This window comes from Bos taurus, chromosome 15 (genome assembly GCF_002263795.3).
Source record: "Bos taurus isolate L1 Dominette 01449 registration number 42190680 breed Hereford chromosome 15, ARS-UCD2.0, whole genome shotgun sequence".
NCBI classification, from domain to species: domain Eukaryota; kingdom Metazoa; phylum Chordata; class Mammalia; order Artiodactyla; family Bovidae; genus Bos; species Bos taurus.
In genome coordinates this window covers 56350553-56374063 of record NC_037342.1, presented here as the reverse complement: position 1 = coordinate 56374063, position 23511 = coordinate 56350553, and the positions used below count along the sequence as shown (strand labels likewise).

The window sequence follows — 23511 nt, the reverse complement described above, 5'->3', positions numbered from 1 at the left end:
TCAAAATTCTCCAAGCCAGGCTTCAGCAATATGTGAACCATGAACTTCTTGATGTTCAAGCTGGTTTTAGAACAGGCAGAGGAACCAGAGATCAAATTGCCAACATCTGCTGGATCATCGAAAAAGCAAGAGAATTCCAGAAAAGCATCTATTTCTGCTTTATTGACTATGCCAAAGCCTTTGACTGTGTGGATCACAATAAACTGTGGAAAATTCTGAAAGAGATGGGAATACCAGACCACCTGACCTGCCTCTTGAGAAATTTGTATGCAGGTCAGGAAGCAACGGTTAGAACTGGACATGGAACAACAGACTGGTTCCAAGTAGGAAAAGGAGTACATCAAGGCTGTATATTGTCACCCTGTTTATTTAACTTATATGCAGAGTACATCATGAGAAACACTGGACTGGAAGAAACACAAGCTGGCATCAAGATTGCCGGGAGAAATATCAATAACCTCAGATATGCAGATGACACCACCCTTATGGCAGAAAGTGAAGAGGAACTAAAAAGCCTCTTGATGAAAGTGAAAGTGGAGAGTGAAAAAGTTGACTTAACGCTCAACATTCAGAAAACGAAGATCATGGCATCTGGTCCCATCACTTCATGGGAAATAGATGGGAAAATAGTGGAAACAGTGTCAGACTTTATTTTTCTGGGCTCCAAAATCACTGCAGATGGTGACTGCAGCCATGAAATTAAAAGACGCTTACTCTTTGGAAGGAAAGTTATGACCAACCTAGATAGGATATTCAAGGGCAGAGACATTACTTTGCCAACAAAGGTTCGTCTAGTTAAGGCTATGGTTTTTCCTGTGGTCATGTATGGATGTGAAAGTTGGACTGTGAAGAAGGCTGAGCTCCGAAGAATTGATGCTTTTGAACTGTGGTGTTGGAGAAGACTCTTGAGAGTCCCTTGGACTGCAAGTAGATCCAACCAGTCCATTCTGAAGATCAGCCCTGGGATTTCTTTGGAAGGAATGATGCTACAGCTGAAACTCCAGTACTTTGGCCATCTCATGTCAAGAGTCGACTCATTGGAAAAGACTCTGATGCTGGGAGGGATTGGGGGCAAGAGAAGGGGATGACAGAGGATGAGATGGCTGGATGGCATCACTGACTCGATGGATGTGAGTCTCAGTGAACTCCGGGAGTTGGTGATGGACAGGGAGGCCTGGCGTGCTGCGATTCATGGGGTCGCAAAGAGTTGGACACGACTGAGCGACTGACCTGATCTGATCACATTGATTGATTTGCCTATATTGAACCTCCTTGTAACCTGGGATGAATCCAGTTTCATAATGGCATCTGATCTTTTTTCAGTTCTGTTAGATTCGGTTTGTTAATATTTTGTTCAGGATTTCTGTGTTGCTGTTTATCAGTGATGTTGGCCTATAATTTTCTTTTTTGGTAGTGTCCTTGTCTGGTTTTGGTATCAGGGTGGTGGTGGCTTCAAAGACTGACTTTAGGCGTCTTCTTTCTTCTTCGCTTTTTTGGAAGACTTTGAGACGTACTAGTATAAGTTTGTCTTTGCATGCTTGGTCCTAGAATTCTCTAGTGAAGCCATCCAGTCCTGAATTTGTTTGCAGGGAGGTATATATTTTTTGTTTTACAGATTCTATTTCACTTCATGTAGTAAGTCTGTTCAAATTATCTATTCCTTCTTGATTCAGTTTTAGTGGGTTGCATGATTCTAGGAATTTATCCATTTCTTCTAGGTTGTCCAATTTGCTGGCATATAACATTCATAGCATTCTCTTATTATTATTTTTTTTTTTTGTATTTCTGTGGTAGTATGAGATATAATTTCTCCTTTTTCATTTCTTATTTTGTTTATTTGGGAATCTCTTCTTTTCAGTGAACTGTGTAGAGGTTTGTCAATTGTGTTTATCCTTTCAAAAAAAAGCTCATGGTTTTATTGATTTTTTTCTATTGTTTTTTAATCTCTATTTTATTTCCTCTCTCACCTTTACTATTTCCTTCCTTTGCTAACTTTAGGTTTCTTCTTTATCGAATTTTTTTCAATGATAGGTTAGGTTGTTTGAGATTTTTCTTCTTTTTCTTTTTTTTTTTTTGAAGAAGGCCTATATTGCTATAAACTTCCCTCTTAAGACTGCTTTTGCTGCATCCCATTTTTAATTTTGTATGGTTGTGTTTTCACTGACATTATCTCAAGGTATTTTTAAATTTCCTCTTCAAGTTGAGCTACTGGTTTTTTTAGCAACATGTTACTTAGTAACTTTTTTTCCCCCTTGTTTCTCTTTCTATGGCTGATTTCTAGTCTATCCTAGATCATGTTCCATGTGCACTTGAAAAGAATGTGTATCCTGGGTTTTATGTCATGTCACCATATCAAGATGTATCAAAATTTTAAAAACCAATTAAGTCTAACTGCTCTATTGTGCCATTTAGGATCTCTGTTGCCTTACTGAGTTTCTGTCTGAAAGATATGCCCACTGATGTCAGTGGGATGTTAAACCCTACTATTATTGTATTCTCATCAATTTCTCCCTTTTTGTCTGTTAGTATTTGGGTTCTTCTACAGTAGATGCATAAAAATATAAAATCCTCTTCCCTTGTTGATCCTTTTAACATTAGTGGCCTTCCTTATCTTTCTTTCTAGCCTTTAATTTAAAGTTTATTTTGTCTGATACTGAGTATTGCAATTCCCACTTTCTTGTCATTTCCGAGTGCATATTTTTTTCATTCCCTCACTTTTCAATCTATGTGTGTCCTTCACTCTAAAAAGGGTCTCTTGTAGGCAACATATATATTGTAGGCTCTTGTTTTTTATCCAATCTGCCACTTTACGTATTTGATTGGAGTCTTTAGTCCATTGACATTTAAGGTAATTATTGATATGTATTTATTGCCATTTAAAACCTTGCTTCCCAGTAGATTTTGTATTTCTTCTTTATTCCTTTTTTCCCTTTTCCTTTTGTAGTTTGATGACTTTCTTTTATATTATGCTTGAGTTCTTTTTGTTGTTTCTGTATCAATTATGTTTTTTATTTGTGGTTACTCTGTTTTCCAAGTATATTAATCCATTAATGTATCTATTTGCCTGAGACTGGTAGTCATATGGGCTTAAAAAAAAAAAAAATCCTACGTTTTCTTACTCTCCTCTCCCACATTTTATGATTTTGATGTCTTCTCTAACATCTTCATGTTTATCCTTTTGCTGTTCATTGCAGTTATCACTATTCTCACAAAGTTTTGTTTTGTTTGTTTTTTTAAATTCTGCCTTATTTTCCAATCGTGATTTTCTCTTTCCTATAGATTGTTGCTTCTTTTCTATGTATGTATGTATTTAATTATGCCAAGCTGCATGGCTTGCGGGATCTTAGTTCCACGACCAGGAATTGATGTTGGGACCGGCCCTGAAAGTGTTGAGTCCTAACCGCTGGACTGCTAGGAATTCCCTATTTCTTTTCTATTTACAGACAACCTTTCAATATTTCTTTTAGGTTAGGTTTAGTACTACTATATTCCTTTAGGTTTTGTTTGTCTGAGAAATTCTTTATCCTTCTATTCTGAATGATAATCTTGCTATGTAGAGTATTCCAGATTGCAGGCTTTTCATTTTCAGAACTTTGAATATATATTGCCACTCCCTTCTGACTGGAATGTTTCTGTAGAGAAATGAGCTGAGAGCCTTATGGGGATTCCCTTATAACTAACTCTTTGTTTTTCTCTAGCTGCCTTTAAAATCCTCATTATCTTTAATCTTCACCATTTTAATTATACCATGTCTTGGTGTAGGTTTGTTTGGGTTCTCCTTGTCTGGGCTTCCTGTGCCTGGCTATCTGTTTCCTTCTTGAAGTTTGGGAAGTTTTCAGGCATAATTTCTTCAACTATAATTTCAACCCTCTTTCCTTTTTCTCTTCTAGGATCCCTATTCCACAGACTGGCTCACTTTGTATTATCCAAAAGGTCTTATATATTGATTTTGTGTGTGTGTGTGTCTTTCTGTCTGCTGTTTTGATTGGGTAATTTCCATTATTATATCTTCCAGATCACTTGTTTGATCTTCTGCATTATTTAGTTTGCTATTCACTGCCTTCAGCTTGGGTTCCATCTTCAGCAAATGAGTTTTCTAGTTTTAATTGATTCCCCTTAATAGTTTCTAGTTCCATGTTACAGTGATGTACATTTCTGTTGATAGCCTTTCTTAATTCCTTCAGTATTTTTACTACCTCCTTTTTGAACATGGGATCTAGTAGACAGGAGAGGTCTGTTTTATTGTTCTTTCAGGGGACTTCTCTCGTTCTTTTAATTGGCAGTGTTTCCTCTGCTTCTTTTTACCTCTATTTCTCTATGAATTTAGGAGGAGCAGTTATCTACTGTGGTCTTTAAGGGCTGTTTTTATGTAGGAACATTCCTGTGGAGGAGCTTCCCTAACAGCTCAGTTGGTAAAGAATCCACCCTCAATGCAGGAGACTCTGGTTTGATTCCTGGGTTGGGAAGATCCGCTGAAGAAGGGATAGGCTACTCACTCCAGTATTCTTGGGCTTCCCTTGTGGCTTAGCTGATAAAGAATCCACCTGCAATGCGAGAGACCTGGGTTCAAATCCTGGGTTGGGAAGATCCCCTGGACAAGGGAAAGGCTACCCACTCCAGGATTCTGGCTTGGAGAATTTCATGGACTGTATAGTCCATGGGGTCGCAAAGAGTCAGACACAACTGAGCAACTTTCACATTCCCGTGGAGCCTGTATGAGACTAATATTTTTGGTGCAAAGTTTGTTTTTTAGTATGGATGTCTGCCATGTCTTTCCTCAGTATGTGCTGGCTCTTATTCCCTTCATAAGGGTGGGTGCTGTGGTGACCACAGCCTGCACTGTATGTTGACTAGGGCCTCCTCTTTACTCTGTGGCTGTCACAGCCCTGTCAGGGGCAGGGTCTGCTCCCCAGTTGTTGGAGTAGAAACCCCCAAAGTGAAAGTGAAGTCGCTCAGTCATGCCCGACTCTTTGCGACCCCATGGATAATAGCCTGCACCAAGCTCCTCTGTCCATGGGATTTTCAAGGCAAAAGTACTGGAGTGGGTTGCCATTTCCTTCTCCAGGGAATCTTCCCAACCCAGGGATCGAACCCAGGTCTCTGACATTGTGGACAGACGCTTTACCGTCTGAGCCACCAGGGAAGTCCAATAGAAACCTCCAGATCCAATTCAAAACTCAGTGTCGGGTACATGGAACTGGCGTGCTTCTGCTGGGAGAGGAACCACTGAGTATTCCTCCACAGGAGCTGTCCACCAGAATGTGACTCTGGTGTCATCTGCCACCATTGTGTGGGCTCACAAAGTACTTCATTGTTGGCACTACCCTCGGCCCTGCTTCAGTCATGGGAATGCAGGCAATCAGTATGAATGTCCCTCAGCTGCTGTGCTCAAAAGCCACTGGCCCAGATCTGCCAAAGTCAGGCACTGGGACTTGCCATAATGCTCCCCTGGAACTGCCATGGGAGCTACGGAATCCGTGTAGACCCTGGCCCACGTGTGCATTTACATGCCCGCAAAGCCAACAGCCACTAAATCTGGACCCACTCCAGGCTCAGGAGCACAAGTAATCCACTGAGATGTCCAGCAGGCACTGAACTTACAAAGGCACCAGTGTTGTAAATCCATCAGTCACAAAGCTGCAAGCCCAGATTTCAGCCCTGCCTCAGTGCATGGCCAACTGCCAGGGCTTGCAAGCTCCTAGAGCTCATAGAGGGGGAACTGTGCCTGCTGTGAACAAAGAGGAAAAAAAGTTTTCTACGGCAGGGTCCCTCCCCTCTGTTTGTGTGTGCATTAACAATGGGGCTTCTATGGTGGACATGGGCTCCATCTTGTACATACTCCCAGTTGTGGCCTGGGCCACACTCCAGCTTCTTCAGGCTGTCTCCATATAGCCAACCCCAGTCCAGTCCTCTCCCCAGGTTTGTCTGCTGAAGCCCGAATTTCAGCACTCAGCCCCTACATGTAACAGCGGATGCATGTCTCAGGCTAGGGGGTGCAGCATAGTGGTCAGATCTTCTGTACTGGTCTCTCTCTGTTTTGCCTGCCACAAGCCAATTGCTGTACACTCCTTTGAAGCTCCGATGCTCCCTTTCTGTCCTGACTGATCTCCCAGCTGAGGAAGGGCATTCCCAGGATGAGGGAATCTTTCCTGTTTCATAGTTCCTTCCCAGGGTGTAGGTCAAAGCCCAATTCTGTATTTTTTTTTTTCCATTTGTTTTACACAGTTACATGGTGAACTTTCTTGCAGCTTTCGTTGTATGAGATCTTTTGCAGTGTTTAGTAGTCATTATGAGAACTGTTCTGTGAGATGTATCTGTGAGAGAAGGTGAGCTCCATGTCCTTCTATTCTGTCATCTTGATCTCTCTGGTACTATTATTAATATGCTATGTTTATACATAAAAATATTTGGACAGCAAAATTTAAAAATACAATACCATTGTTTAAAAAAAAAATATCAAAACTCCAAAATGCTGATGGAAGAAATCAAAGATTATCCAAATAAATGAAGAGACACATAAGACACATAGTGTTCATAGACTGGAAGACTCAACATAGTAAAGATGTCAATTCTTCATAAATAGATATGATGGTTCAATGCAATGTGCAATTCCTATCAAAATCCCAATAAGATTTTAAATATAGACATTATTCTAAAACTTGTATGAAAGGCAAAGAAATCCAAATAGCACAAACAATTTGAAAGCAAAGTGAGAGGGATCAATCTATATGATTTGAAGAGTTATTCTACAGGTACAGTAATCAATAGAGTATAGGATTGGTAGAAGAATAGACACCAAAATCAGTAGAATAGAATTCCAAAACTCAGAAATACATCCACATAAATATATTCAAATAATTTTTGAGGACGGTGAAAAAGCAATTCATTGAAAAAACGGCCATTTCAACCCGTGGTCTTGGAGTAGTTGGATATCTAAAGGCTAAAAAATGGACCTCAAGCTAATCCTTACCCTTATATAACTCAAAATAAAGTTCCATGTAAAATGTAAAACTATACAAAACTTTTAGTAAAAAAACAAGGGAAAACCTAGGGTTAGGCATAGAGTCCTTAGACTGGACACCCAAATGTGATATATAAAAGGAAAACTGATAAACTGACTTCATAAAAATTAAAAACTTTTGCTCTGTGAAAGACCACATGAAGACCATGGAAAGACTAGTACAGATTGTGAGAAAATATTTGTGAGCCACATATTTGAGGAAGGATTAGTATCTACAATATACAAAGAATGCTCAAAACTCAACTGGAAAAAGAGAGAAACAATCTCATTAGAAAATAGACAAAGACAGGAACAGACATTTCACCAAAAAGGACATAGAGATGGCAAGTAGGCACATGAAAATATGTTCAACATCAATACCCATTAGGGAAATGAGACTTAAAACCACAATAAGATATCAGTACTTATCTATAAGAATGGCTAAAATTAAAAATAGTGACAATACCAAACGTTGGCAAGGATGCAGAGAGAATGGCTCACACATACAGTGCTGGTGGGAATGCAAAATCGAACAGCCACTCTGGAAAACAGTCTGGCAGGTTTAAAAAGAACTAAATATACAACTATCATACAACCAAGTAATTGCATTCTGGGCATTTATTCCAGAGAAATGAAAACTTATCTGTAAACAAATTTTCATAGCAGACTTATTTGTAACAGTAAGAAACTAGAAATAAAAAACTATAAATTCAGGTGTCATTCAACAGGTGAATGATTAACCTGTGGTACACCCATATCATGAAATATTATCCACAATAAAAAGGGACAAACTACTGATATATTCAATCACTTGTATCAATCTCCAGTGAATTATGCTGAATGCAAAAGGTCAGTCCCACTGGTTATATATACTGTATGATTCCATTTATATAACACTCTTAAAATGAAAAAATTAGAGAAATGAAGGGCAGATTAGTGGTTGCTAGGGGTTAAGGATAGCTAGTGAGGGGACAGGGCAGGAGCAAAAGTGGATGTGGCTACAGAAAGACAACACAGGGTGATAGAATTGTTCTGTATCTTGACTCTGTCAACGTCAAATCCTGTTATGATATTGCAGAATAGTTTTGCAAGACATTGTCACTTGAAGAAATTGGTAGAGTACAGATGATCTCTAATTTCTTACAAATGCATTTGTTTCTACAATTATCTCAAAATAAAAAGTTTAAATAAAAGAGAAAAAAAAAAAGGAACAAACCCATAAATCATATACTATTTACCTACTGAGCACCTGCTATATGGCGAGGCCCTGTGTCAGGTACTCACATGAAATATTTTATTTTTCACAAACTCTATAAAGTTTATGCCTATTTCCTAAATGATTTTTCTGGAACACTGTTTCTCTGTGACACAGACAGCCTTTCTTGAGACATAGTCTGCAGTAGTTTGAGAAACATAAAAACAATTATTTTCCTTTCTACTGTAGGAGTTTTCAAGTCCTTTAATATACTCATGTACATTATAAATACTCAAAAGGAGGCCATCACACACAGCTTTCCTCAAATTTCTTTTATTTTAAAAGTCTTGCTTTCACATGATGCCTATTAACAACTTGCTTAAAGAATTAGTATTCCTTGCAATCTACCATAATAAATGTTGGGTTATAAGTTTTCTATCAATATCCCTTCTGGAGTTGGATTTTATGAGTTATTTCAATTAGGCTATAGATTTACCACCTAAGTATACTCTTTTGATCCAAACTACTTACCATGTAACAATATAAATAGATCGAACCACTAAAGTGAAGACCAACATTCCATACATGACCTGAAGAAGAAAGGAAAAATGAAGTTCTTAAGATCATCATTCTTTGGCAGTGGAAGTATACTTTGCCTACAAAAACAGCCCTCCAAGTTAAATGTAAACATTTATTATTTTTCATTACATTTTAAAGAACATATGTGTTAATATAATTAAATAATTAAGAGTCATACTAACCTTTGAGGAAAGATCCTGCTTGTGAATAACCAATATCAGAAGTCCCGCATTAATTTTAACTCTGAATGGTTACAAGAAATTTTAAATATCTGCTGAAACCTGAATAAATGCTGTATTTCTGCTTCATACTCCCTAGATATCCCTCCCTTTTTGTTAGGTTCACTTTTAGCAAATGATTCTACTTCCTGTCTTATATATCTGGACTCTTTTAAACTCTCCTCCTAAGTGTTTCTGCATCCTCTCCCTGTATTCTTTCTCCTATTCCTAGTTTTCAAAGAAAGAGATGCCCATTTTTTCTTGACTGAGGTTAGTCCACTCCCCTGTGTTCTTTATTCTATATGTTCCCACATCTTCTCAGACTTGGTTCCAACAACTAACCTCTTTCTCTTCTATACTGAGCACTGGATAGGTATTACCAACTGGAAACCTGAAACTAGTGGGAAAATTTAGCTTTTAAGAGTGTGAATTATTAAATACAAGAAAACTTCATAGAATATAAAGGTATAACGTAACAAATATTTATAAAGCCAATAACTGGGTACCATTCAGGTCAAGATATTTGTTGTCTCTTCCCAGTCCAACTCTCTCCCCTACTCCTTAGAGAAAACCACTCTGATTTTTTAAATAAACATTTTCCTTTTCCTTACATATTTACTAAATTAAACTGGTCTCCTAAATATGCACTCCTAAATATAGGTTTTTAAATTTTTAATTTTAATTTACAATAGAATAACATTACATACATTTGTTTTTGTCTTTTAAGATCTAGTTATATGTTGCCATGGTTCAATCACTTTTGACATCACACAAATAAATATCACAACTTATTTACCCATTGCTATACTGATGGACATTTTTGGGTTATTTCTAGTTTTCAATGTTATGAACATTCTCTTTTTTTTTTTTTTAATTCTGTTTTTATTTATTTAATTTTATTTTTAAAATTTAATTTTATTTTTTAACTTTACAATATTGTATTGGTTTCACACATTCTACTGCACACATACAAAAACTTCTCCAGAGTATGTACCTAGGGATGTAGTTGCTGGATCAGAGGGCATATTATTATCAAAATTACTAGAAGTGTCAAACTGTTTTCCATTGATTCAATTCAATTCCAATTTCTAGGATTTCTCTGATCCATGTTATTTAAAATTATATTACTTAAATTCTAATATAATTGCTTTATAGTCAGAAATTATATTCCGATTAAGTCATCTGAAATTTGTTAAGACTTACTGTATGAACAAGTATATAGTCAATTTCTGTAAATGTGGAACAAAAAGTGTTTCTGCAATTGTTGGGTGTAATATTTTACATTTGCTCTATAGGTCAAATTTTTTTAATCATATTGTTTGTCTTCTGTGTCTTCTATAAGGTACTGATAATTGTGCACTAAAGTAACCTAAGGTTATAGATTTCTCTAGTTTTTCTTCTAGTTTAGTCAATTTTTTCATTATATATTTTGAGGTATTATATATATTAAAGTGAAGTCGCTCAGTCATGTCCGACTCTTTGCGACCCCATGGACTGTAGCCTACCAGGCTCCTCTGTCCATGGGATTTTCCAGGCAATAGTACTGGAGTGGATTGCCATTTCCTTCTCCAATATATATTAAAGGTACATAAATTATAAATTAAATTAAATTATAATTTTCCAAATTGAACACTTTTAATACTACAAAGTAATTCTTTTCTATCAACAGAAATATTTTCCCCGCTTAAAGCCTATTTTGTCTGATACTATATCATATTTTCTTTTGCTTAGCATTTGCATGATATATATTTTTCCACTTTCACTTTCACCCTTTCTATTTTGGACTCTCTTATAAGGCCCTGCTATGATTCTTGCCTACTAGTTGTGTTTTACTACATAGAATCCAACCATATCTATTGAGCATTGCACTAGTCCCTGGGGAGATAATGTTATGCGTAGAGGGTTAATATACAGCCTGGGATGGTGTGGGCCTGGTTGAGAATGACCTCAGGTCTCCCAGCCTTGAAAACAACAGGTAAGATAAATGAGGAGTGTTGTGTCTGCTTTTGTTGTTGTCAAGGACTGCACATGTTGCAGGCTTGGGGACTACATGAGAACAGTATAAAAGATGCCCATAATAAAGAATGGTGAGGGGGAGGAAAGAAAGAAAAAAGGGGCTGTTGCTTCTTTACAGTGACTTCCATTACTCTTAGCTTTCAAACCTGGCAGATGTACACACGTACATGAATGAGAGGGCAAAACGTGTATCTGATACACAACGTATGTGTATAAGGCTAGCTCTGAATTTCTTGATAAGATGAAAATGTTATACTTGTTGTATCCTCTACCATGTATTTTACAATAAAAATAAATAAACACAGTATTAGATTAAAGTCTATTAGAGACTGATACCTGGGCTTCCCTGATAGCTCAGTAGGTAAAGAATCCACCTGCAATGCAGGAGACCCGGTTCAATTCTTGGGTCGGGAAGATCTTCTGGAGAAGGGATAGGATACCCACTCTAGTGTTCTTGGGCTTGCCTTGTGGCTCAGCTGGTAAAGAATCTGCCTGCATTGTGGAAGACCTGGGTTTGATCCCTGGGTTGGGAAGATCCCCTGGAGAAGGGAAAGGCTACCCATTCCAGTATTCTAGCCTGGAGAATTCCATGGACTGTATATGGGGTTGCAAAGAGTCGAACACGACTGAGCAACTTTCACTTCACTTCACTTCAGAGACTGATTGCCCACCTGAATCAGTAATTGCAGCTATGCTGCTATAACAGTGAATAGAAAAGTCATAATCCCTGCAATTACAACCTGGTGAGGAGAGGGATAAGCAACCATGCAGTTAAAATGTAGTATTTTATCTCTGTGACAGGGACTGAACAGAGCATTTTGCAAGCACATAAGAAGGCCACCTAATCTAAACTTATGCAGATCAAAGAGATTTCCATGGATTAGGGATGTAATGTATAACATGAGATGTAATTAACACTGCTATATGTTACATATAAAAGTTGACAAGAGTAAATTCTAAGAGTTCTCATCACAAGGAAAAATTATTTTAATTTCATTAATATACTGTATCTCTATGAGATGATGTTCACTAAACCTACTGTGGCAATCATTTCATGATGTATGTAAGTCAAATCATTATGTTATACACTTTAAAATTATACAGTGCTGTATGTAATTTATGTCTCAATAAAACTGAAAGAAAAAAAGAAAGACTTTTTGGAGGATATAATGTTTAATTTTATAACAGAAGTATTAGTAGGACAAGAATTATTAGTAATAACAAACATTATTAAAAGAAGGTGGAAGACAGTAACTGGCATAGCTTACACTGTGGGGACTAGAAAAAAGTAATGCTGTCTAGGACATACTTATTGGAGAGAAGAGCAAAGAAAATGAAGTTAGAAGGTAAGCAGAGATCAAATCTGCTTTACAAGTCATGTTAAGGAGTTGGGACTTTATGTAAAGAACAATGCAAAGTCAATAAAAGTTTCAGCAGTAGCTCAATATAATCACTCATGTATTAGAAAGATGTCCCTGTCATGGTAGACAGAGAATGAATTAGGAGGTGAGACTAATGGAAAACTGACCACTGACAAGATATTGTAGTGACCTAGGTGAGACACGGGGGCCTGAATTAGGGTAGTGTCAATGGGAAAGGAGAAAAATGGATAGATTAGGGAGATAATAAGGTTTAGAACAACTTTAAGATATGGTATAAATTCCTGTGGTCATGTATGGATGTGAGAGTTGGACTGTGAAGAAGGCTGAGCGCCAAAGAATTGATGCTTTTGAACTGTGGTGTTGGAGAAGACTCTTGAGAGTCCCTTGGACTACAAGGAGATCCAACCAGTCCATTCTGAAGATCAGCCCTGGGATTTCTTTGGAAGGAATGATGCTGAAGCTGAAACTCCAGTACTTTGGTCACCTCATGCAAAGAGTTGACTCATTGGAAAAGACTCTGATGCTGGGAGGGATTGGGGGCAGGAGGAGAAGGGGACGACAGAGGATGAGATGGCTGGATGGCATCACTGACTTGATGGATGTGAGTCTCAGTGAACTCCAGGAGTTGGTGATGGACAGGGAGGCCTGGCGTGCTGTGATTCATGGGGTCGCAAAGAGTCGGACACAACTGAGCGACTGAACTGAACTGAACTGAACTGAAAAGTTGGTAACATCTATGATGGCCTGGATTATGACTTGGGCAGTTGAGTGCATTAACTGTTTATTGGGTTAAATAATAATATGAAAACAAAGACAAGGGATGAAAATGTTTATTTCATTTCTGTGTATGTTCAGACTTTGAGGTGTCAGTTAGATAGCCAAGTGGAGATCTGTAATAGGAGTTGGATACTTGGATCTAAATCTTAGAAGAAAAAACTGAGCTTAATTAACAGATTTACAAATTATTAGCATAGAGAAGTCAAAAGAAATGGATGATTCAGAGAGCATGTTAAACATATCTAATGGTGGATAACAACCTATACCCTGGAAGTACAATGAGGATTTTCCAAATAAATTTTCTCTTCTTCACAAAGATCTCTATCCTATATATATTTTTTTAATTTATTTGTTTTAATTGGAGGCTAATTACTTTACAATATTGTAGTGGTTTTTGCCATATACTGACATGAATCAGCCATGGGTGTACATGTGTTTCCCATCCTGAACCCCCCTCCCATCCCATCCCTCAGGGTCATCCCAGTGTACCAGCCCTGAGCACCCTGTCTCATGCATCAAACCTGGACTGGCGATCTATTTCACATATGATAATATACATGATACAATGCTATTCTCTCAAATCATCCCACCCTCGCCTTCACCCAGAGTCCAAAAGTCTATTCTTTACCTCTGTGTCTCTTTTGCAGTCTCGCATATAGGGTCATCGTTACCATCTTTCTAAATTCTATATATATGTGTTAATATACTGGTATTTTTCTTTCTGACTTACTTCACTCTGTATAATAGGCTCCAGTTTCATCCACCTCATTAGAACTGATTCAAATGCATTCTTTTTAATAGCTGAGTAATATTCCATTGTGTATACATACCACAGCTCTCTTATCCATTCGTCTGCTGACGGACATCTAGGCTGCTTCCATGGCCTGGCTATCCTATATATTTTTATTCTCCCCTAGAAACCTGAGGCAGAGCCTGTAGTGGCCTACTCAGTATCTACTCCTGCCTCTGTCTTTATAAAAGACTGATCTTATTAGGATGGTTATATGTCCAGCTATAAAAGCTTGATTTCCTAGGTTTTCTTAGAGCTAGGAGTGTCCATATAACCCTTTTTTTATACATATTCAAAGACTGTTGTTGTTGTTCAGTTACTAAGTTATGCCTGACTCTTTGCAACCTCATGACCTGCAGCACCCCAGGCTTCTCTATACTTTACTTATCTCCCGGAGTTTGCTCAAACTCATGTCCATTGAGTCAGGGATGCCATCCAACCATGTGAACCTCTGTCACTCCATTCTCCTCTTGCCCTCAATTTTCCCCAGCATCAGGGTCTTTTCCAACGAGTTGTTTCTTGCATCAGGTGACCAAAGTATTGGAGCTGCAGCTCCAGCCACAGTCCTTCAAATGAATATTCAGGGTTGATTTCCTTTAGGATTGACTGCCTTGATCTCCTTGCTGTCCAAGGGACTCTCAAGAGTCTTCTAAGATTATTCATTTTTAAATAAAAAGATAACAGAATGTACTTTCCCATTCTCTATAATTTTCATTTTAAAAGATTACTATAAGGAATTTTCATCTCTATCCATATTTAATAATTTTTTCAATCTCCAAACTCCAAAGAGTATAATAAAAATAATATTTGCATTTTCTCGCTGCTAAAGCATCATAGAAATATACTGTGTGTAAGCTGAGACCTGGTACTTATCCCTAAGAAGCCTAGGAAAAAGGCATGTTGTGATTTTGTTTATCAGTAAAAAGAAAGATTACTTGAGCAAGGCAGAAAAACAATTTTTTCTTCTGTGATGTGGCATTAAGATGCCTATGTGGAAAGATTTGAAGACAGATGAAACAGAGAGGTAAAAGAGGGCAAATTAAGTAGGCTGAGGCTATAGTGTGGGACCTGAAAAACTGTGAAGTGAAGTGAAATGAAGTTAAGTCGCTCAGTCGTGTCCGACTCTTTGTGACCCTGTGGACTGTAGCCTACCAGGCTCCTCTGTCCATGGGATTTTCCAAGCAAGAGTACTGGAGTGGGTTGCCATTTATTTCTCCAGGGGATCTTTCCAACTCAGGCATTGAACCCAGGTCCCCACAATACAGGCAGATGCTTTACCAATCTGAGCCACCAGGGAAGTCAAAAACTGTAGATATACAATAATTATTTTGATAATGAGGGAGATTGACTTTCAATATTTCTTCAGAGCTACATTCTCCATGACTTATTCATTATGTTCTATTCCGTGGATCAAGCAAAAACATAGAGAGGGGTTCCAAATAACTGGCCACTTTATTTTCTATCAAGTACTTACTGAATGAGAATTCTGAGTGACTCAGCAGTAAAGAAACTGCCTGGGATGCAAGAGACACAGGTTTTATTCCTGGGTCAGGAAGATCTCCTGGAGAAGTAACTGGCAACCCACTCCAGTATTCTTGCCTGTGAAATCCCACAGAGAAGCCTGGTGAGCTACAGTCCACAGGGTCGCAAAAGAGTCAGACAGAACTGAGCAACTAAACAACCACAAATTATTGAACACAGACTGTGTGACAGTAACTGGACTAGGCATCTGTCATTCAAAGATGAAAAGATACCCTATTTCTGACTGCAAACAGCTCAGTCTAATAGAGGAGAGACATATGTAACCACATATCCAGCACTTGGATCTGGTTTCTAAATTCCATTCTCCAATAAAAGAAACCAAGGCTCCATGGAGATCAGGCCTGGAGCAGGGAAAGAACAAGATAAGTCAAGAACATCTTCTTGTGCCAAAAAGTAAAACATATTCAAAGAGTGATGGGAACAGGTCAAAAGGGCATAGATACCAGCCTGAAATTGCTCCAATGGCAAAATCTGAGACAATTTGTATACCAAAATATATCATGATGGTTCAGTTCAGTTCAGTTGCTCAATCGTGTCTGACTCTTTGTGACCCCATGGACTGCAGCACGCCAGGCTTCCCTGTCCATCACCAACTCCCAGAGCTGGCTCAAACTCATGTCCATCGAGTCAGTGATGCCATCCAACCATCTCATCCTCTGTCTTCCCCTTCTCCTCCTGCCTTCACTCTTTCCCAGCATCAGGGTCTTTTCCAATGAGTCAGTTCTTAGCATCAGGTGGCCAAAGTATTAGAGATTCAGCTTCAGCATCAGTCCTTCCAGTGAATATTCAGGACTGACAACCTTTAGGATTGACTGGTTGGATCTCTTTGCAGTTCAAGGGACTCTGAAGAGTCTTCTCCAACAACACAGTTCAAAAGCATCAGTTCTTCAGTGCTTAGCTTTCTTTATAGTCCAATTTCACATCTATATATGACTACTAGAAAAACCACAGCTTTGACTAGAGGGACCTTGTCTCTGCTTTTTAATAAGCTGTCGAGGTTGGTCAGAGCTTTTCTTCCAAGGAGCAAGCATCTTTTAATTTCATGGCTGTGGTCACCATCTTCAGTGATTTTGGAGCCTCAAAAAATAAAGTCTGCCACTGTTTCCATTGTTTCCCCATCTATTTGCAATGGAGTGATGGGACCGGATGTCATGATCTTATTTTTCTGAATGTTGAGTTTTTAGCCAGCCTTTTCACTCTCTTCTTTTACTTTCATCAAGAGGTTCTTTAGTTCTTCTTAGCTTTCTGCCATAAAGGTGGTATCTTCTGCATATCTGAGGTTATTGACATTTCTCCCAGCAATCTTGATTCCAGCTTGTGTATCATCCAGTCTGGCATTTCACATAATGTACTCTGTATACAAGTTAAATAAGCAGGGTGACAATATACAGCCTTGATGTATTCCTTTCCCAATTTGGAACCAGTCTATTGTTTCATGTCCAGTTCTAACTGTTGCTTCCTGACCTGCTTACAGATTTCTCAGGAGGCAAGTCAGGTGGCCTGGTATTCCCATCTCTCAGAATTTTCCACAGTTTGTTGTGATCCACACAGTCAAAGGCTTTGGCATAGTCAATAAAGTAGAAGTAATTGTTTTTCTGGAACTCTCTTGCTTTTTTGATGATCCAGCGGATGTTGGCAATTTGGTCTCTGGTTCCTCTGCCCTTTCAAAATCCAGCTTGAACACCGGGTAGTTCACAGTTCACTTACTGTTGAAGCCTGGATTGGAGAATTTTGAGCATTGCTTTGCTAGCGTGTGAGATGAGTGCAATTGTGTGGTAGTTTGAGCATTCTTTGGCATTTGCCTTCTTTGGGACTGGAATGAGAACTGACCTTTTCCAGTCCTGTGGCCACTGCTGAGTTTTCCAAATTTGCTGGCATATTGAGTGCAGCACTTTCACAGCATCATCTTTTAGGATTTGAAATAGCTCAACTGCAACTCCATCACCTCCACTAGCTTTGTTCGTAGTGATGCTTCCTAAGGCCCGCTTGATTTCATATTCCAGGATGTCTGGCTCTAGGTGAGTGATCATACCATCATGGTTATCTGGGTTATGAAGATCTTTTTTGTACACTTTTTCTGTGTATCCTTGCCACCTTTTCTTTATATGGAAATCATGATATACCAAAATAAATCATGATAGTTACAAATCAGTGAATACTGAATAAAGTAGGAATATAAGAGAGAGTCCAAACAGATAAAAATAAATTCAAAGTTTAATAATTAAGAGTATTTTCATAAATCTCAAAGTACTTTACTACCAAGTTGTTATTAATTATGAAAGGACAGAGAACAATTACACAATGGAGATGTCTATTAGACACTATCGTAAGTCATCATGTTCCAGTATGTTGACAATAAACTTTCACGTGGTTTGGGGCAAAAGTTCTTTTTATCATCCTTGAAGCTTTTCTGTAATTCTGATTATTGTTTAAAAGTAAAAGACATTTAGACAATAAAGTATTCCATAATAACCCGCTGAAATAATTAACAGCTTCACATTAAATGCCCAGAGTGGGTTCAAGTCTTTCACTCTTGGAGAAAGGCACTCAGCTCATCTGTGGTCAAGAAACATTTATGAGGGTGGGAGATCAGGTAGGGATCTGTGGATAAAGTACCAGTGAGTGGGAACCGATGGTGGTAATAGGTAATGGGATTTAGGCATTTGGAATTTGTAATGAACTCACTCAATTGCCCAAACATAGTAAAGGGAGCCTCTAACAGAAAAAGCCAAGGGCTACAGTCAGGGGAATCCAGATTTTTCTACCACCTGATTACAGTTTCAATACGTAAGTCACTTGAATAAGTCCATTCACTCATCTTACTCTTGGATTCCCATTTGTAAAATGAAGGGACTGAACTAGGTGACTGTGGTTTCATATTTTTATAATCATACTCAAAATACTGATGTAAGAGGCATTTTATTTTGGGAGTTAATAGTATAAATTATTCTCTGGCGTGCTGCAGTTCATGAGGTTGCAAAGAGTAGGACATGACTTAGTGACTGAACAATTCTCATATGATAAGGCTAAAAGGCTGGTGCTTCCTACATAATTAGATGATAGTTTAAATAGTAGTAAGCTAAATGCAGATACTACTTTTTAACTGTAACATAATTTCATAAGACTCATAAGGCAATGAGACTTTGTAAAAGCATAGTTTTTGTAGGTATTCAGAACTAGTTTAAAATCTTAATTCTGCCCAAACTATACAGCCTTCTAATCCAGCCTACATGCAACTACTATAATTTATGTCTCTGTCAATGACAAAATAAGTTCCAAACTCTAGCATGACAGTCAATAAGTCACAATTTGGTTCCATTCTTCTTTCTCTTCTCATGTTCTACATGGTCTTGTGTTTAGCATAAGATTTCCCAAATAAGACCCCAGAATACCACTGTACTGAGGGATATTAAGAGATATTCAATGAAAAGAAAAAAAAAAGAGTTCCATGGTCAAATAAATCCTCCTCAAATGTCATTTCCTGTGTGAAGCCTTCCAAATATCCTTCTATAAAAATTACTTAATCTCTTTTTATTCCCAAAGTACTTCACTTATATTTGACTTTGGGCAGTTTTTTAAATTGATAACTGAACTGAGGTTTAAAGTAAAGCACAGCTATCCCTAAGTTTTATATATTTGGTCTTCACATTCTTCCAAGTTCACTATTGCACAAAAATCTAAATAGTATTTTTCATTCTTTTGAAAAACAGATCTTTCGGACAATAAATTAGATTCCAAAGTAATTAGCTATAGGGACATATCATAAAAGTAATATGGGTTTCAGGGGAAAAAAGGATCTGGGTTCAATGTCCAGTTCTCCAATCAATGAGCTGAACACTGGGCAAATTATTTAACCTTTCTGATTCTCAGTTATCTCATCTATAAAATGAAGATAATCCCAATTCCTAAACAGATTTGCTGATATTTTAATAAGATAATGAGTTAGTCAATCTACATAAACTATATGAAAGAATATATAATATTTAGCACAATATTTAGTAAACACTAAAAAAGTCAGCTTCTTTTCCAGTGTGCTTATATATCCTTCTACTCTAATTTGTAATAAAATGGCACAAACAAAACATGATAGAATACAAATTTAAAAATGTTAAAAATCCAAGTTTCTGCTTTTCAAATTGTTTACATAGTGTGTCCTTTCCTGCAAACCTTGAGTGTCAAATTAGAAGGCACAGTAATAAAATACTGATGTGCCATGTCGAGAAACAATCTTTAGGAGACATCTACTTTGGTAAGATTTTAAGCAACAGTACTCTTTGAGACATTAGATGAGATCTCATCTGAGATACTCAACTACTGATTGTTCAATTAGCTTCTTTAAAAGGGTTACATTATTTCTTAAATGTCCATTTAATCTATTCTCATGTATGCTTTTGTTTTTGTTTTCCTCCTTAAGACATGCTGGTGTTTCTATTCAATGTGACAGCTATGTGATTTGAATATTATCTTTCGCAAGGCCATCAAGTTAAATAAATAGCATTTGGCTCCCTTTCAGATGTCTGGATCACCTTGGACTCAATAAAGTAGAACTGTTATCAGTATATTCTTCCTCAGAGAAGCTAATCTGGTTAGCAAGACAATCATCCTTGTTGTGACAGGTACTTTTAATTTTACTATCACTACTATCGGGGCTTCCCTCGTAGCTCAGTAGGTAATGAATCTGCCTGCAAGGCAGGAGACCTGGGTTTGATTCCTGGGTGAGGAAATCCCCTGGAGAAGGAAATGGCAACCCACTCCAGGATTCTTGCCTGGAGAATCCCATGGACAGAAAAGCCTAGTGGGCTACAGTCTATGGGGTCATAAGAGTCAGACACGACTGAGCGAATAAGCAAACACACATCACTACTATCACTACTTCTTGTCTAGCTCAACTCAAATATCTCTTTCAGAAGCTTTCCATGATCATCATAGGCAGAAATTTATGCATGTCATCTTACATCTTACTAAGTAATTTTAGTATTACACAGTATTATTATGCTTATTGCCTTATGCTTTGCATTATCTTATATTAATTACTTTTATATAATCTTTATGAAATAGTACATATCCTTGTTTTGAACATTTTACAGACAAAGATATTGGAGAATACAATACTGGATTATTGTACAGCAAGAAATCTGTTGATGGATAATAAAATAGCAAGATACTGAGATTCTGAACTTTAAGAAATCAAAGTAGTAAGAAATAAAGATCCCAGCCTTAAGTCAGAGTTCCTTTAGATTAAACCACATTGCTCTGCTTTCCTTTTTCATTATTGTTAAGATTTTGAAAAATCTTGTCACAAATTCCAAAACAATTTTTCCACTTACAAATTCCAAAGCAATTTTTCTAAGTTTCTACAAATAAAAACATCAACATTTATATGAAAGAAAAATACTCTAAACTTTGACAATTAGAAGATTCTCAGAATAAGGTCTCTTTTCTTAAAAATGATACTCAGAAGATAATTAGGGATAAGTTTTTTTTTAAGCCATAAATAGAAAGTATCAATTATAATTACTTAACAGATCAGCATAGGATACTCTAGATCAGACATCTGAGGCTAAATTCTCTTTAAATAAAACTTAACAAAGTAGCAAGGAATACTACTGTATCAAAACAGTGAGCCGTTTTCCTTACTATTGCTCTTCAGTACCAAAGAAAGCAATTATTTAGCTACATACAATAAGTATATTTTGTAATTCTATTTTGAGTCATCTAGGTAGATAGACTGTGTCTTTGCCTGCATTAGTACTTCTTTTACATGTTTATTATAAAGCATATATACTACAAATACATTTTTACAAGTTAATCATCCTGATCAGATAGTGAGTTCTGAGACCAACAGCCATGTAGTATATTAATACTAGTTAACATTTACTCTGGACTTCCCTGGTGGCTCAGACAGTAAAGCATCTGTCTACAATGTGAGAGACCTGGGTTCAATCCCTGGGTTGGGAAGATTCCCTGGAGAAGGAAACGGTAACCCACTCCAGTACTCTTGTCTTGAAAATCCCATGGACGGAGGAGCTTGGTGCAGGCTACTATCCATGGGGTCGCAAACAGTCGGGCACGACTGAGAGACTTCACTTTCTTTTACTTTCTTTACATGCTAGGTTTAAATGCACTGTTTCATTTAAACTTAGACAACTTTAGGAGATTATTATACCAACTTTAGAGACGCAGTCTATAGAGCTCTATAAGAGCAGAGATGTCATTATTTCACTCACTAGTATATCTCTGCTTTTTTGGGGGGCGGGGAAGAATACTGGAGTGGGTTGCCATTCCCTTTTCCAGGGGATCTTCCTGACCCAGGGATTGAACCTGGGTCTCCCACATTGTAGGCAGACGCTTTACACAGAGTACATCATGAGAAACACTGGGCTGGAAGAAGCACAAGCTGGAATCAAGATTGCCGGGAGAAATATTAATAACCACAGATATGCAGATGACACCACTCTTATGACAGAAAGTGAAGAGGAACTAAAAAGCCTCTTGATGAAAGTGGAGAGTGAAAAAGTTGGCTTAAAGCTCAACATTCAGAAAACGAAGATCATGGTATCTGGCCCCATCACTTCATGGGAAATAGATGGGGAAACAGTGTCAGACTTTATTTTTGGGGGCTCCAAAATCACTGCAGATGGTGACTACAGCCATGAAATTAAAAGACGCTTACTCCTTGGAAGGAAAGTTATGACCAACCTAGATAGCATATTCAAAAGCGGAGACATTACTTTGCCAACAAAGGTACATCTAGTCAAGGCTATGGTTTTTCCAGCGGTCATGTATGGATGTGAGAGTTGGACTGTGAAGAAAGCTGAGCACTAAAGAATTGATGCTTTTGAACAGTGGTGTTGGAGAAGACTCTTGAGAGTCCCTTGGACTGCAAGGAGGTCCAACCAGTCCATCCTAAAGGAGATCAGCCCTGGGTGTTCATTGGAAGGACTGATGCTGAAGCTGAAACTCCAGTACTTTGGCCACCTGATGTGAAGTTAACTCATTGGAAAAGACTGATGCTGGGAGGGATTGGGGGCAGGAGAAGAAGGGGATGACAGAGGATGAGATGGCTGGATGGCATCACCACCTCGATGGACATGAGTTTGAGTGAACTCCAGGAGTTGGTGATGGACAGGGAGGCCTGGCGTGCTGGGATCCATGGGGTCACAAAAAGTCGGACATGACTGAGCGACTGAACTGAACTGGAGTATATCTCCTGTGCCTAGTACAGCACCTGGTATACTGAAGGTACTTAAAAAGTGTTTGTTGAATAATGAGGAAACCAAAGCTCAATAAAGTTAAGTAACTTATACAGTAAGTGGAAAGACTAGCTTGAATTCAGTTATGCTTGACTTTAGATCTTAAGTCTGTGCTCTACTGCCTCTTTATTTCCAACATCAGGCTCAGAATTTGGTACTTAGAAAGTATACAGCAAACATCTAACGAATAAATGAATGAATGAATCCCTACCTTCAGAATGCTTATCCACTTCATCTAGCATTCCTCTACTTCTTCATTTCCCTATCCTGATTTTTAATCTCTAAGCCTAGATGCAAAGAGCTGACTCATTTGAAAAGACCCTGATGCTGGGAAAGATTGAGGGCAGGAGGAGAAGGGGACAACAGAGGGTGAGATGGCTGGATGGCATCACTGATTCGATGGACATGAGTTTGAGTGAACTCCGGGAGCTGGTGATGGACAGGGAGGCCTGGCGTGCTGCGGTTAACGGGATCGTAAAGAGTTGGACATGACTGAGCAACTGAACTGAACTGAAGCCTAGGATATTAGTCATAATTATAAGTTTTCATCCCTCCTATCAGCATACACAGATATCTATTTATCTTTCCTATACACAGAGAAGAAAATATTATTGGAAAAACACAGGAAATTACAGCATGGAAAGTTACATGAATAGTTTGTACCTTTTATTACAAAACACAGTACCAAATAAGTAAAAAACACAAAAGAGAAAACTGAGTGGTCATAAACATAGAAAAATTAACTCAAATTTTTCAAGT

The 23511-nt window shown here is 37.9% G+C and overlaps 1 protein-coding gene across 4 annotated transcripts in view; it reads right to left on the bottom strand.

The window, feature by feature from the left end:
* Positions 1-23511, bottom strand: part of ACER3 (alkaline ceramidase 3) — a 157692-nt gene that overhangs the window by 30435 nt on the left and 103746 nt on the right. For all 4 annotated transcript variants that reach the window (XM_005216317.5, XM_024975532.2, NM_001102285.1 and 1 more), the window contains 1 exon segment: positions 8727-8785. In XM_005216317.5, the coding sequence (XP_005216374.1) occupies positions 8727-8785 (59 nt within the window).